At 38.7% G+C, this 17,211-nt stretch overlaps 1 protein-coding gene across 9 annotated transcripts in view; it reads left to right on the top strand.

Moving 5' to 3' along the window:
* Window positions 1–17,211, top strand: part of ARHGAP12 (Rho GTPase activating protein 12) — a 118,148-nt gene that overhangs the window by 85,576 nt on the left and 15,361 nt on the right. For all 9 annotated transcript variants that reach the window (XM_070381884.1, XM_070381883.1, XM_070381881.1 and 6 more), the window contains 2 exons: window positions 3,650–3,711; window positions 11,789–11,870. In XM_070381884.1, the coding sequence (XP_070237985.1) occupies window positions 3,650–3,711; window positions 11,789–11,870 (144 nt within the window). The remainder of the gene's footprint in view (window positions 1–3,649; window positions 3,712–11,788; window positions 11,871–17,211) is intronic.

The raw sequence follows: 17,211 nt of genomic DNA, 5'->3' as shown, positions 1-17,211 counted from the left end.
CTTTGGAGTATCAGCATATTTAGACTAAGAAATATTTGTGTGTGAGTATGGACAGTTTTTAGAGGGCTAAGAAATATTTGTGTGAGTATGGACAGATTTTAGAGGACCTAACAAAGTTTTTATGAAGTTATTTTAGTAAGCTACACAAACACATTGATGGACTTTGATCCTAAGTGGAGAAAAGTACACCAAATAGTATGAAAAATCTGTCTAAATTCCTTTTTCCAAAGCTCACACCTGGATAGTCAAACCTGTATCCTCCTGCTCATCACTTTTATGTCAGATGCAGAACTTCAGTGTTTAAGAGCTAAAGCTTTATTTTCTCCATCACTGACCTTCTCTTACATTTCTTTTTTTAATGCCTTCTTTTATTATTAAATTTTATTTTTTGGCTGTAGCACACAGCATCCAGGATCTTAACTTCCTGACCAGGGATCAAACCCACACCCCCTGCAGTGGAAGAGAGGAGTTATTTGTTTGTTTTTGGCTGCGCTGGGTCTTTGTTGCTCTGCACAGGCTTTCTCTAGTTGCAGTGCGCAGGAGCTACTCTAGTTGCAGTGCGCCAGCTTCCCACTGTGGTGGCTTCTCTTGTTTTGGGGCACAGGCTCTAGGTGCACGGGCTCCTACTGTTGTGGCATGCAGGATCTGCGTTGTGGCACGCAGGATCTGCATTGCGGCATGTGGGATCTTTCTTTGTTGCTCTGTGGCACGTGGGGGTCTTCCTGAACCAGGAATGTAACCCATGTGCCCTGCGTTGGCAGGTGAATTCTTAACCACTGGACTCAGGGAAGTCCCTCTCTTACATTTCTTAGTAGTGTGATAGCACAGCTACTTTGTTCTTTAATTACTGACCTTCCATCACTGACCTTCTCTTATATTTCTTTTCTTAATGCCCTCTTTTATTTTATTTAATTTTATTTTTTAGCCGCACCACACAGCTACTTTGTGGGTTAATTACTTCAATAAATATATATTGAGCCCCAGGTTGCTGCTAGCCACTGTGCTGGGCGCTGTCATACAGCGATGAGCACAGCAGATCTAGTTCCAGCATACAGCCTGATAGAGGGTGAGTAAATTATATGTAATAGTGCTTTGCATTAAATGCAACACAGGTGAACGAGGGGCCGTAGTCATAGGTGGAGGAGCTCCTACTTGAGGGGTTGGGAAAGCTCCTCTAGAGAATGCCTGGTGGTCCTGTGGTAAGACCCTATGCATCCAATGCAGGAGGGACAGATTCAGTCCCTGGTCGGGGAATTAAAATCCCACATGCTGCTTGTCGCTGCCAAAAAGTGAAAAACAACAACAAAGAGCGTTCTTGACGCTGAGGGACCCCCCTCTACCCAGCTGCTCGAGCTTGGGAGATTCCCAGCTCTTCCCTCTTCCCATCCCTGTCAGCTCTGTCTTCTGAATCATTCTCACATTTGGCCCCTGTTCACTCCTTCACTGGAGAAGGGAATGGCAACCCACTCCAGTATTCTTGCCTGGAGAATTCCATGGACAGAGGAGTCTGATGGGCTACAGTCCACAGGGTCGCAAAGAGTTGGACACGACTGAGCGACTAACACTTTGACTCGCTTACTGCCCTGGTCCAGGCCTGAGCGTCTCTTGTGGTAACTAGGAGTGTTCCGCTTGAGTCCATTGTCACCTGCGTCTGCTTCATTCTCTCCACTGCCTTTGTTTCTTGCTACTTCTCCACCTCAGTACGTGGAGAGAACTTACAGCTCTTGCAGCTGATGCTCCTTTGGCCTCTGTGGCCTCACCGGTTTGTCATCTCCACCCGCTGTGTTTCCATCTAGCTCCTCCTGGTCCTCAGTCTCTAGCAAGCTGCTCTGACCCCCTTCCTTCCTCACAGGGGGAGTTAGGGGTGCCTTTCTCACTGCACTTCTCGTTGGTGTGGTCATTGCTTTGCACCTGTATGCTTTGAATGTGGCAGATTTTGTTCTTACGTTCACGTTGAGTGCTTGCTCCTTAGAGCGTTAGTGCTTGGGTCTTGGTCCCTGTGAGAATTTCCTGGGTACTCTGGGCCCTGCCCTTGAATGATGTCTGCACAGGCACGGTTTTGTGCAGTATCGGTCCATTCACAGCTCAGGTAAGAATCCCTGATCCAGAGTGTTTTTTTCATCCCTCAGGCTCTGGCCATCTGTCGCTGCTGCTGTCCCTTCCGTTTATCTTCCTGTTTTGATGCTGGCATTTCCGTCGTGTCTCTGCTTGTTCACCCACACTGTTCCAGCTTTGGCGTTTTTAGTAGGCTTATTCCTGCTCCTGTGCTTACACAACCAGGGCCCATCCTTTCAGATTAATGTTACTTAGTTTCTGGATCATTGAAAGTTTTTTTTCCCCCCCTTCTCTGCATTCTGAAATAGGGAATGTTCTTAATGTCCTGTGCATGCTTTTAACTATGTAATTGATGTTTTTATTGAGAGGCAATAGAGAGTTCTTACAAAAAGAATCAGACTTGGCATATCTAAGGAGAGCCAACCTTAAGCTTTGTGAAAAAAATTTCAGTAGTGTGGATATTTCCCAAGTTCCCAGTGTACAAAAGTGATTAATAGAACAGTTAGTCAGCTTTGTCTATAGATGTGACTTTTTCTTATCAGACCAGGGAAATATTATCTTTTAGACATTAGTGAGAAAATACTCAATATTTATCTCCTGTACAAGAAAAATTTGGTTGTTTTTCCTAATTAAAGTACATTGAGAACATAGCTGAGGTATGAGTCAAATAGTTAGAAGTAAATTCTGAATTGGGAGTCTTTTTTCCCTGTGTGTGTATATCGTATGTATGTTTCAGTTGAAATAAAATTGACTGCTTTGTCCTGTGTGTACAGTGCTCATTAATGCTGATGATTGCTATAGGCATTAACTCATTTTGATTAAATTGATTTGAATATAGGAGGCGAGAGCAGTGAGAAGCCCTTCTTCAGTCCCACCTGGAAGGATGTTAAGATGATATTTAACTTGAGCACAGCGGCTTTTGCCTTCCTAGGGTGTGATGGTAAAGCTGCGTAACTGGGTTTTACATCCACTGACTAATAGGTGTAGTTAGTCTAGAGCCCAGTTCACCATGTGATCATATGTTTAATGGAGCATGTAGTGAATTCTTTATGCCACATTAAGGCCAATTCTATGCAGAGTACCAGTTACTTTATTAAATACAGTCACTGCATTTGTTCCACCTGGTTATTTTTATATTCTGACAAAGTGGGTATCTTAAATAATTTTCAGACTATAATGTTGTACAGTGACAACAGAATAAATAATTCCTTTTCTTGTGATATTTATCCTTATAGCATTGTATCCCTTGCTTTGAACAGAAAGTCATAAATCACTTTTCCAGTGCTGACTTGTAGCATTCATATGGAAATCTAGTTTGACTTTACCTTATGGCTGCTGTTACTTGAGAAGACCAAGTGCTTAATTATAAAAATAACTGAAAATAATTTTTTTAACTGAAAATAACTTTACAGAAGTATTAGGAAATTGTATTTTTAACATATTATACAACTAAACATATTACTACTGACTAATCTTTTCTTTTAAGCTAATATTAGAGTACCAGATCATTTTGATTCAGTTGTATGTAAGAATTTAGACCTCATTGCCTATATGAATGATGTATAAACAGTAATACCTCTGTTCCATACCATAGGGTCAAGAGAAATATGGATTATTAAATGTAACAAAAATTACTGAAAATGGAAAAAAGGTTCGGTAAGTACACAAATCATTAATGATATTTTTTATCTGATATAAATAAAAACTATATAAATTATATTCTGGTAGAAGTGATTAACAGTTTCAAAGCATTTCAGATGTATTTTCTAATACTATATATATATATAAAAAAGATTGTTAGGAAGTGTAGCAAAATTTTCTTTATCTTGACACATTTCTTAGGGTAAGGTTAAATTCAGAAATGATAAGGCAGGCGATTCAGAGCAACCATTAGCTTTATTAAAATTCTTTTCAATAAGTAATGAATGCACATGGCAAAACACAAAGGTATACAGAAGAGTCAAATCCAGTTACCAGCCATCAGTTCCCTCCCCAGAGACAACCAGTTAGGTCTAGTGAGATGGACTTTTCCACCAGAGATAGAATGAATATATATATATATATACACACACACACACACACACACACACACAACAAAACACACATAGGTTACTTTTAACAATCTTTTAACAGTTTATCTTGGAGATGGTTCTGTTTCATTGCATGTACAATTGGCACATTGATTTTAACTGCTGCATGTTGATGATGTTGCTCAGTCGTGTCTGACTCTTTTGTGACCCTATGGACTGTAGCCTGCCAGGCTCCTCTGTCCATGGATTTGTCAGGCAAGAATACTGGATTGGGTTGCCCGCCCTACGGATGGAACTCCTGCATTGGCAGGCAGATTCTTTCTTTCCCCAGAGCCACCTGGGAAGCCTATAGTTATATGGCTGTATCATAGTTTATTTAATTGTTCTTTGCAAGTATATGCCTGTCTATTGGTAGACATTTAGGACTTTTACATCTTTTGCTATTACAAACAGTATTACACTCCGTGTCTTGCACAGCTCATTTTGTGAGTATGTAGATATGCCTGTAGAATAAATTTTATAGAAGTGGAGTTGCTAAGCCATATGTAGTGGTCCCATTGATACAATTCCAGATTATACCTCAAGGTCCTCAGTCAGTCCCAACTTCCAGGAGCCTGGGTTTTCTCTGCACCTTTGTCAGTTCATTATGTTGTCAGACTCTTTGATCTTTGCTACTGGAGGTTAGAGAGAAATTGTATTTTATTTGCGTTTCTTTTAGTGGGGTAGAGTGTCACAAACCGTATGTATTTCTTTGTTGTTGTTGTTGAATTATCAGTTTATACTCTGACTTTTTTTCTCTTGGATTGTTGGTTTTTTTTTTAACTAATTAATTCATTTTGGCTGCGCTGGCTCTTTGTTGCTGTGGAGGCTTTCTCCAGCTGCAGCAAGAGGGCACTACTCTGGCTACAGTGAACGCGCTTCTGATGGCAGTGGTTCTCGTGTTGTGGAGCACAGGCTCAGTAGCTGCGGTGCGTGAGCTTAGTTGCCCCACTGCTGTGGAATCTTCCCAGGCCAGGGATCTAACCTGTGTCCTTTGCATTGGCAGGCAGATTTTTATCCATTGCGCCACTGGGGAAGTCCAGGTTGTTGGCTTTTTGGGTAATGAATTTAGGAAATTAACTCTTTTTAAGTTACATTTTCTCTGATTAAAAAAAAAAAAAACTGTTGAAATGCTGTGGTTTTTAGTGTCAATCTGTTTAAGAAACAGTTTAAAATTTACGTGTAGTCGAGGTTTTTAGATTTGCTTTAATTGAACTGTCTTTGTCAGATTTTTGTACTTGGAAGTTTGTCTCTTAAGTACTCTGAAATAACTTTTACAAGTACTGCAGTTGTCTATTCCTTAAGCTGTTCCTTGGTAGAAGTCGGTGAATTGGATCTTTTTTTTTCTTTTGGGAATAAGTAGTGCAAGTAGGTCTTTGGCTACTTTGTTTTCGTTGTTGTTTTTCTCATAATAGTTTTTTGGATTTTCTTCTTCTAGAATACTTTTCCTAAGAGTACATCTATTTCATTATATTCAGATTTATTCACATTTTGTTGTTCAGTCACTCAGTTTTATCTTGACTCTTTGCAACCCCATGGACTGTAGCATGCCCTGTCCATCACCAACTCCCAGAGCTTGCTCAAACTCATGTCCATTGAGTCAGTGATGCCATCCAACCATCTCATTCTCTGTTGTCCCCTTCTTCTGCCTTCAGTCTTTCCCAGCATCAGGGTCTTTTCCAAGGAGTTAGTTCTTTGTATCAGGTGGTCAAAGTATAAGAGTTTCAGCTTCAGCATCAGTCCTTCCAGTGAATATTCAGGACTGATTTCCTTTAGGACTGACTGGTTGGATCTCCTTGCAGTCCAAGGGACTCTCAAGAGTCTTCTCCAACACCTCAGTTCAAAAGCATCAGTTCTTAGGTGATCAGCTTTCTTTATACTCCAACTCTCACATCCATACATGACGACTGGAAAAACCATAGCTTTGACTAGACGGATCTTTGTCAGCAAAGTAATTAATGTCTCTGCTCTTTAACATGTTGCCTAGGTTGGTCATAGCTTTTCTTCCAAGGAGCAGGCGTCTTTTAATTTCATGGCTGCAGTCACCATCTGCAGTCCTTTTGGAGCCCCCAAAATTAAAGTCTCTCACTGTTTCCATTGTTTCTCCATGTAATTGCCATGAAGTGATGGGATTGGATGCCATGATCTTTGTTTTCTGAATGTTGAGTTTTAAGCCAGCTTTTTCACTCTTTCACTTTCATGAAGAGATTCTTTAGTTCTTTGCTTTTTGCCATAAGGCTGGTGTCATCTGCGTATCTGAGGTTATTGATATTTCTCCCAGTAATCTTGATTCCAGCTTGTGCTTCATCCAGCCCGGCATTTGGCATGATATACTCTGCATAGAAGTTAAATAAGCAGGGTGACAGTATACAGCTTTGACATATTCCTTTCCCAATTTGGAACCAGTCTGTTGTTCCATGTCTGGTTCTAACCGTTGCTTCTTGACTTGCATACAGATTTCTCAGGAAGCAAGTCAGGTGGTCTGGTATTCCCATTTCTTTAAGAATTTTCCACAGTTTGGTGTGATCTACACAGTCAAAGGCTTTGGCGTAATCAATAAAACAGAAGTAGATTATTTTTTGGAAGTCTCTTGCTTCTTCAATGATCCAACGGATGTTGGCAATTTGATCTCTGGTTCCTCTGCCTTTTCTAAATCCAGCTTGAACATCTGGAAGTTCATGGTTCATGTACTGTTGAAGCCTGCCTTGGAGAATTTCGAGCATTACTTTGCTAGTGTATGAGATGAGTGCAACTGTGGTGGTAGTTTGAACATTCTTTGGCATTGCCTTTCTTTGGGATTGGAATGAAACTGACCTTTTCCAGTCCTGTGGCCACTGCTGAGTTTTCCAAATTTGTTGGCATATTGAGTGTAGCACTTTAACAGCATACTGTTTCTGTCCTTTATTGTTCCCATCTTTGCATGAAATGTTCCCCTGATGTATCTGATTTTCTTGAAGAGATCTCTAGTCTTTCCCATTCTATTGTTTTCCTCTATTTCTTTGCATTGATCATCTCATCTTTCTCTGCTGTTCTTTGGAACTCTACATTCAAGTGGGTATGTCTTTCCTTTTATCCTTTGCCTTTGGCTTCCCTTCTTTTCTCAGCTATTTGTAAGGCCTCCTCAGATGACCATTTTGTATTTTTGCATTTTTTTTATTGGAGATGGTCTTGATCCCTGCCTCCTGTACAGTGTCACAAACCTCCATCCATAGTTCTACAGGCACTCTGTCTATCAGATCTAATCCCTTGAATCTGTCACTTCCACTGTATAATTGTAAGGGATTTGATTTAGGCCATATCTGAATGATCTAGTGGTTTTCCCTACTTCAGTTTAAGTCTGAATTTGGCAATAAGCAGTTCATGATCTGAGCCACAGTTCCCAGTCTTTTTTTTTTTTTTTGCTGACTGTATAGAGCTTCTCCATCTTTGGCTGCAAAGAATATAATCAGTCTGATTTTGGTATTGACCATCTGGTGATGTCCATGTGTAGAGTCTTCTCTTGTGTTGTTGGAGGAGGGTGTTTGCTATGACCAGTGCATTCTCTTGGCAAAACTCTGTTAGCCTTTGCCCTGCTTCATTCTGTACTCCAAGGCCAAATTTATCTGTTACTCCAGGTATCTCTTGACTTCCCACTTTTGCATTCCAGTCCCCTATGATGAAAAGAACATCTTTTTTGGGTGTTAGTTCTAGAAGGTCTTGTAGGTCCTCATTGAACCGTTCAGCTTCTTCAGTGTTACTGGTTGGGGCATAGACTCGGATTACTGTGATACTGAATTGTTTGCCTTGGAAATGAACAGAGATCATTCTGTCATTCTTGAGATTGTACCCTGCATTTTGGACTCTTTTGTTGACTTTGATGGCTACTCCATTTCTTCTAAGAAATTCTTATCCAGAGTAATAGATATAATGGTCATCTGAATTAAATTTGCCCATTCCAGTCCATTTTAGTTCAGTGATTCCTAAAATGTCAATGTTCACTCTTGCCATCTCCTGTTTGACCACTTCTAATTTACCTTGATTCATGGACCTAACATTCCTGGTTCCTATGCAGTATTGTTCTTTACAGCTTTGGACTTTACTTCCATCACCAGTCACACCCACAACTGGGCACTGTTTTTGCTTTGGCTCCATCTCGTATTCTTTCTGGAGTTATTTGTCCACTCTTCTCCAGTAGCATATTGGGCACCTACTGACCTGGGGAGTTCCTCTTTCAGTGTTGTATCTTTTTGCCTTTTCATACTGTTCATCGGGTTCTCAAGGCAAGAATACTGAAGTGGTTTGCCATTCCCTTCTCCAGTGGACCATGTTTTGTCAGAACTCTCCACCCTGACCCTTCCGTCTTGGGTGGCCCTACAGAGCATGGCTCATAGTTTCATTGAGTTAGACAAGGCTGTGGTCCATGTGATCAGTGTGGTTAGTTTTCTGTGACTGTGGTTTTCATTCTGTCTGCCCTCTGATGGATAAGGATCAGAGGCTTATGGAAGCTTCCTTTTGGGAGAGACTGACTTTTCATACTCAGTTATGTTAAAATTCATGGGTCTGTGTTGCATTTTGCATGAATCTTTACCTGTGCATAATTTTGTAGCATCTTGTAGGTCATTTGGAATATACCAGTTTATGAAGTTTGCTGAGTTTTCAAATGTTGGCACATTTTATTTTATGATACCAAAGAATCACAAATCAATATTATCATTGTCAGAGTCACTAAGTTTTGAAATATTGTCAACCTTACCGTGGCACAAGTGCTGAGTTTTCCAAAATTCTGCTTTCTGTTTGACAGCTTTAATTTGTTATTGTCAACATATACTATCATTTATTTTCCTTGAAATGACAGGCTCACTTCATCCATTTTTGAGATAATGTCTACCTGCCAAATAGTCAAGTTTAAATAATCACAGTGTATCACAGCCAGTTGTTTTTTTAGGGGAAAAAAAATTGGTTCCATGAAAAAAACGTGACTAATTTCTGCCTGCAACTCAGTCACACAGACCTCAAGGGAACTATCATTCACTCAGTATTCAAATATCCATTATTTATCCTGAGGTATACATTCCACAGTTTTTCTGATTTTGAAAATTAAAGTCAAAAAGCTTATTTAAAGTAGAAGTATATTTGAAGTGGAAATATATTTTAGCATTTTTCAGAGAGGCTAGTAAAGTAATGCTCAAAATTCTCCAAGCCAGGCTTCAGCAATACGTGAACCATGAATTTCCAGATGTTCAAGCTGGTTTTAGAAAAGGCAGAGGAACCAGAGACCAAATTGCCAACATCCGCTGGATCATCGAAAAAGCAAGAGAGTTCCAGATAAACATCTATTTCTGCTTTATTGACTATGCCAAAGCTTTTGACTGTGTGGATCACAATAAACTGTGGAAAATTCTGAAAGAGATGGGAATACCAGACCACCTGATGTGCCTCTTGAGAAATTTGTATGCAGGTCAGGAAGCAACAGTTAGAACTGGGCATGGAACAACAGACTGGTTCCAAATAGGAAAAGGAGTACATCAAGGCTGTATATTGTCACCCTGCTTGTTTAACTTCTGTGCAGAGTACATCATGAGAAACGCTGGGCTGGAAGAAGCACAAGCTGGAATCAAGATTGCCAGGAGAAATATCAGTAACCTCAGATATGCAGATGACACCACCCTTATGGCAGAAAGTGAAGAGGAACTATAAAAAGCCTCTTGATGAAGGTGAAAGAGGAGAGTGAAAAAGTTGGCTTAAAACTCAGCATTCAGAAAACGAAGATCATGGCATCTGGTCCCATCACTTCACAGGAAATAGATGGGAAAACAGTGGAAACACTGTCAGACTTTATTTTTTGGGGCTCCAAGATCACTGCAGATGATGACTGCAGCCATGAAATTAAAAGACGCTTACTCCTTGGAAGAAAAGTTATGACCAACCTAGACAGCATATTGAAAAGCAGAGACATTACTTTGCCAACAAAGGTCTGTGTAGTCAAGGCTATGGTTTTTCCAGTGGTCATGTATGGATGTGAGAGTTGGACTGTGAAGAAAGCTGAGCGCCGAAGAATTGATGCTTTTGACCTTTGGTGTTGGAGAAGGCTCTTGAGAGTCCCTTGGACTGCAAGGAGATCCAACCAATCCATTCTAAAGGAGATCGGTCCTGGGTGTTCTTTGGAAGGAATGATGCTGAGGCTGAAACTCCAGTACTTTGGCCACCTCATGCAAAGAGTTGACTCATTGGAAAAGACTCTGATGCTGGGATGGATTGGGGGCAGGAGGAGAAGGGGACGACAGAAGATGAGATGGCTGGATTGCATCCCTGACTCGATGGACGTGAGTCTGAGTGAACTCCGGAAGTTGGTGATGGACAGGGAGGCCTGGTGTGCTGCGATTCATGGGGTCACAAAGAGTTGGACACGACTGAGCGACTGAACTGAACTGAGTAGATACTATCTAGATAAATATAAGATTGAGTATAAAATAAATTTAGAAATGAAAATCCTTCCAAAATATGTTGCTCGTTGAAAGAAAAACGTGCTCAGAGTGAAGCACAAAGCAAAATCCGGCTCAGTCTTAAAAGAGACCTCTAAAAAATGATTTAGAAAAATTAAACACAAAGGCATATCAAAAGAATATGAGAATATCCATTTCCATAGAGAAAGTAGATAGTTTCAACTAAGGGGAATCACTAACATCTTTAAAATGATAAAGCCCTATGGATCAACTCACAGTGAAAACCTAATCATTAGAAATAGTCCAAGTAGGTAGCATAATGACTATTAGCAAAACAGGAAATAAAAGGAAAAATAGAGACCCCCGTAGGAGTAAACTTTATTTTACTTTTCAAGGCAAGTAGATGTAAAAAGTTGTAAAATAATAAAGTAGGTCTAATTGATAGATACTAAATTCTACATTCTGCAAATGGAGAATAAACCTTCTTAGGAATGTCTGTAAAGTTTTCACAAAACATGCCGTATGTTTGGCTGTAAGGCAAGCCTTAAATTCCTATGGAAGATATATTTTATGTTCATTTTAGCCTTCCAGCAAGTAAATCGCCTAAAAGGTAAACATTTTTACCTCTAGAGTAGGGATTGAAAGAGAAGAAACGAGGCCTTTCCTTTATACATTTCTGTGCTCAGCATTTTGATAGAGTATGTGTGTTGATTCTGTAATTTAGAAAAGTTTTTGAATGCCTCACTTTAGCAACCTTAGTGATGATCATTCAGCATGGAATTTAGAATGTACCTGCTGTCTAGTCCTTACCTAGTGCAGCCTCATTAGGGGAAGGACAATAGCTAAGACATATAAAACAATCTACAGTGAATTAGGTAAGATAATCCTGTTTGTCTGCTTTTTGATTGTGAATAAGAATTCTTGCCAAATGTTGCTATCCATTCATATGATTTGGAATTGGTGTCCTTGGTCACAGATGTGTTTGCCAGATTACTCCCATGTGAACATGATTAGATGGGTAGTTATTCTGATAATCTGTATCTCTAATTTACTTCATTTGCTTTGGGGATATAAAATGATTGTAGTTTCCATTTGAATTATATCCCCAATAAAAACAGTAAGAATGTCAGTAATGAGTATAAATCGTGGACCACATTGATATTGGTGAAGTCGATTTTAATTTTTTAAGTTTGGTTGGAAAAACAGGGTATGGAGTTCTCACTGGCCATCTTTTCATTACAGAAAGAACTGGTTGTCTTCTTGGGCCGTTTTGCAGGGTTCATCTTTACTCTTCACTAAAACCCAAGGAAGTAGCACAAGTTGGGTAAGTATTTCTCTTCTTTGGAGGCTTTACACATTTAAATTATGTGGACAGTATTGCACTTGAATTTCATAAGGTAGTCCAGAGTCCTTCTAACTACCCTTCATGTGCAAATAAATGAGGCTTTCTTAGTTAAAGATGCATTTTGACTCAGAAAGAAAAGGGCCATTTAGAAAAGTTGACTCCTATTGTTAAAATTTTGCTCTTTCAGGTATTTAGTTAGAGAATAAGCTGTCATGTAGCAAGCCCCACCTTGATTTGTAACCTGACCCTTGGATACTAGTCAGGTTTCTGTGTCTATATATGATACCAGCCCGCTTTCAGAAGAAAATAAAATGTCACTATTACTTGTGGGACTTTGAAGCTGTTTGTATATTTGAGTGTTTACTACTGTTAATTCTCTGTTATTTATAATACAAATACCAAAAATTATAATTTGTGACATATCATAATAGGTTAACATTTTTTGAATCCTGAAAATGTATGAGATACTGTTCTAAGTATAGAAGATGGTGTGTGTGTATGTGTTGTGTGTGTGTGTGTATGTGTGTATATATATATATCTGTGTTACTCTCTTAACTCTGGGGGAATACTGTTTGTCATCCCCTCTCCTGCTGTTGGAGATGAGAAAATGAGATGTGAAACAGTTCAGTGACTCGCTCAAAGTCTTAGAGCTACGTAAGTGACAGATCTGGGTACCATTTTGGCTCCAGAGTCCATGCTCTGGGTATTTCCAAAAAGATTTAAAAATGAAATTAAGCTAATGTCTTTTGTCTGCTTTATATCCTACCTTAATGAATATTTCTTAAAATTACTGAGTTGCTTTAAAATGACTAGGACCTGTTGGCCTTATCTTTGATAAAAGAGAAATCCATTTGTAAAATCAAAGCAAATCTTAGTCACATACCTTTACAGTTATGTAACATTGTTCAGAGCATGCTAGTCCTCAAATACCATGATGTAGTAACCTCCAAAACTGTTGGGTTGAGTGCAGATAGGAACTTTCTGGAATATTTCTTCTGTTTTGCTTCTCTGATGCTTTGATTTGCTCTCTGATCTGACAGTACAGTGAAACTGACCTGTGATACGCTTATCCACATTAGAAGATTGAAATTTTTATTTGATTTGTCTTAAAGTAAATTGATAATTATTTTTCCTTTGTCACCTGAGGGGAAGCGTATGGTACTTTTTTGTTATATTAATGCATTTCTAGAAGACGATGCATTTATTTATTCTTCCTACTTGTGGCTCAACTTTTATTTGAAATTGAGTGAAGGAAGTGAATGAAAGCAATGGAGAAGCAATTAGAGATTAAAGTAATAAAAAAGTTCCTGAAGAAAGTTGGATAATGATCATTTATTTGATAATTACGAATCCCTAAAGATTGCCAAGTTGTAGTATATACAGATAAAACAAGTACATAGATCACTGTGGTAAGTGAGGCATCATTGAGGTAGGCAAATATGTCCGTGCTGCTAATTTGCTTCAGTCGTATCCAATTCTTTGCAACCCTATGGACTATAGCCCACCAAACTCCTCTGTCCATGGGATTTTCTAGGTGAGAATACTGGAGTGGGTAGCCGTTTCCTTTTCCAAGGGATCTTCCCCACACAGGGATCAAACCCATGTCTCATGTCTCCTGCATTGGCAGGCAGGTTCTTTACCACTGGCACCACTGTGACTTAAAGAAAATGAATTTTTTTTTCTAATTAGGGGATGTTAAGTGAATACCCCAGCACAGAACCATTAGTATAGACTGATGGTTGCATTTTAAGATCTCTTGAAGACTTTACATAAATCAGAACTCATAATTAAAACTAATGCCAGCAGAGGGCGTAGGGCATTTCTGTTCATCATCTCAAGCTGGGTTACTGCATTACCATGTGATAATAGCAGAAACATAGTTTAAAATTCACTGAGCTCACCAATTTTGAAGTTGTGAAATTCTTAATAGCGTTTTAACTTTAGAGATTCACTATTTGAGTTTTTGCCTTTAAATGAAATTTTATTAATATATTGTCAGTAATACATTATGATAATCATTTCAGATTGATATAATTTGATAAAACAGTCACACTGTGTTTTATAGTCTTAAAAACTAAACAGATGTGGGATATGATAAAATGCTTGATTATGCAGTCAATTCTTAATTTTTATTGTATGGCTAACTAAAAAATCTCAAACCACCTTGCTTTTTCTTCCCATATGTAACACATAATAAGGGAATTGAAACTAATTTAAGTGGCCTAAGTAAAAGCAAATAAGATTATTCAAATTAAAAAATGTGTAAGTATATGTAATATATTTTGGTGTATGTAGCACTCATAAATATTAAAAATTGATGAAATATGCAAGATGCTTTTTAATTAACTCTGTAATTAGGATTGTTCACAAAGGATTTGAAAGACTCCTAGCTTTGTTTCTCTACTCACTCACCAGCTAGATCTATCACAAGTAAAATGTGTCCTGTTTATATAGTGAAATCACGTCTTACCTGAGGCTGGCATGTCAGCCAAAAAGACAAGAATCACCTCCAGTGAAAATTTCCTTTGAGTGTAACTTAGGAAGACGCTGTCAGGAGTCAGTCTCTGGCAGAGTCAGTTTTTCCCTTTGCTGTTGGAAGACATTACGTTTCCTTCAGTTGGGCTCAGATGGTTTGTTCCAGGACCGTGTTGGAGATGTATGATTCTTTACAGATTAGTTTCACACTAAGTGCAAAAACCTCTACTGATATCCCCTGGAAGAAATAGCCAATTCAGATCTTACACTCACTCCTGGGCATATATTCATTGATGGGATGCTGAGCCAAACCATCCATACTATTTGAACCTCTGTTTTTAGAAAACCATTCACGCTTTATATTTATTTTTGATTTCATGGGTAGTTAAGATGGAGCAAATGAAATGTGCACATGCTGCCTGTAAGATAATATGACACCAGTGCCGCATCATCCAGAATCCAGCCAGCCTCTCCTTCTCCTTTGGGATGGGTAGACGTCACTTGTTTCCTGGAAAGTATTAGTTGTCCCCTGGGTTGTTAGATCAGTAACTTAAATTATACTTGGCTTTTTCTTACTCCTTTCACCTTGTTTGTTCAGCGGGTCATGGCAACACCCCCACCTCCAGCTCGTCTCCAGACCTCGCCAGGTGTCCTCTGGGTGACAGCCTTGCCTCTGGTGGAGAGCCACAGTCCCTGAGTAAGGGGAAGGCGAGCTGGACGGCAGGGCCTCTCCTCAGAGAGATCTTAGACAGGAACCAGAGTACGTGGCCCCGCCAGCCACAGGGAGGAGGCTCAAGGCTTTGTGAGGAGGGGCTGTATGACTCCTCTTTATTACCCCCCAAGTCTTCCCTTGTGAATATAAGGGAGGACAGGTCTGTTCAAAGTAAGTTGTAAAAAGCATTCATCTTAAAGATAAGCGTGAATTGATAGAATAACAAAGTCAGAAAATACTCTGAGGTAAATTCTAGGGCTTTTGCAAAATATTTTGGAGATGTAGCTTTGCCTGTGTTGTCTGCTTGCAGTTGTATTTTTGTCCTGCCTGGTTCCATTATGGTTTTCTCTTGTATGTCATTTTGCCATTGTGCACTGTAATGACATCGTCATTTTCTTCCCTTTTCCCATCAAGTCATTCTGCCAGCAGGGCTCAGTCTCTGAGCTCCTGCTCTCGCTGCTTTCTTCCTGGAAAATCTCTGTCCGCCGCCGGCCTGCTGTCGCATATGTAAAATCTGATCCTGTTTCCGCTGTCACTGTATGTGTTCTTGTTGCATGTCCCTTGCCACAGTAGTTCTGTTTTCTTTTCCATGAATGCATTGGGGCGATGATTACAGTGGAGAAAAGCAGTACTGGATTTTGAGAAATAATGGATAGCAAACATGAAATTTTGCCGACCACAGTAGAGTATTTTTATAGCATTCCTTGTCATGTCATTGTATTTGGTTACTGTAACTTATTCGGTTGGTTATTTATATCTTAGCTTATAACTATCTACCAACCATGTCATGATGACAAGTTAAACTGTATTTATCGTTTTGTTAAATGTATCCATTTAAGTTTTATAACTTTTGAAATACATCAGATTTGCTCAGAAAGTTATCTGTGCCCATCATAGCTTTGTGATTTAATTACAGTGATTTTTAAATTACAATGTGAATTAATTTTAATGTTTTTTGAATGACAAAAGGTATAAAGAAGGCAGAGGCTCTGTAGAATTGTTAAAATTTGTTTTGTGATTTTTTAATTGTTCACTAGTTCCATGAAATAGTCTGAATTTTGTTTTGATTCCACTAATAAATCCCATATAATACCTTGAGTTTTGTTTAGTTATGTCAGCTATAGTATTTAAAACCAGCTGAAAAGATGTAGTAAAAGGGAACAGATGAAGTTGAAGCATTTATGAAAAGTGAAATTACAAATGTTGTCATTGACGTTGTGAATAGTGAATAAGTTTTCACAAGGTTGGTGGGTAAGATTCATTTTCGATGACACATAGAATTTGAAAATATTTTAGCAAGTGAGATTTTCTATAAAAAATCTTTATGAACTTGAAGATTACAATTCATCAGCCTGTAAGGATTTTTTAAACCCCCAAATCCTACAGTAACATAGGAATGCTATTTTCTATTCTCAGTTAATAGATGAAACAGAAATTTAAGTTAATGATGGCAATATATAGAGTAGGTCTATATTTAACATACATTTTTCTGCTGCTTACTAACCTTTTCCTTATTTGGTTAACAAAATATAATAGCCAACTAAGTGCTGCTTCTTCTCAAACCACCCATGTTCACTGTCTTCCTGATCAGTTCACCCTTCCTCTTTCAATTGCTGAGGCTTTAGAGCATCTGACTCCAGCTTTTATTTCCAGTAAAGGCTGAATAAAAGAACATGGGGCTCAGGATTTTGTTTTTACAAGTTATTGTTAGTTGTTGACAACATAAAGAGTCAATAAGGAAATAACCTTTGAAAGTACAGAATCCGGTTTAGAGAATGTTTATTTGGTGGAAAAGAACTTGGTTATCTGCCAGATGTTATTTATATGTATATAAGAATATGACCTTTTGAACACGTCATTTTACATAATTATGGATAGTTTAGAATAAATTCAATAAAACAGAATTGCTCAGTCACAGTATACACGTGTTTATAAATTTGAAAATATAGTATTAGCAATTTTTCCTCTCCAGGAATTCTGGTTTATAGCCCACTTGCAAATGAGGGCCTATTACTCTCTAGCCTCACCAATGTCATTTTCCATCAAACTTTTTGTTGTTGTTTTTATACTAATGGGTGAAAAAAGATTTTAGCGTGGCTTTCCTTTGTATTTTTCTTATAATGATGGAGGTT

Source organism: Bos mutus, chromosome 13 (assembly GCF_027580195.1).
Source record: "Bos mutus isolate GX-2022 chromosome 13, NWIPB_WYAK_1.1, whole genome shotgun sequence".
Classification (NCBI taxonomy): domain Eukaryota; kingdom Metazoa; phylum Chordata; class Mammalia; order Artiodactyla; family Bovidae; genus Bos; species Bos mutus.
Note: the sequence above shows the minus strand (reverse complement) of the source record. Positions and strands in the feature narration are given on the sequence as shown.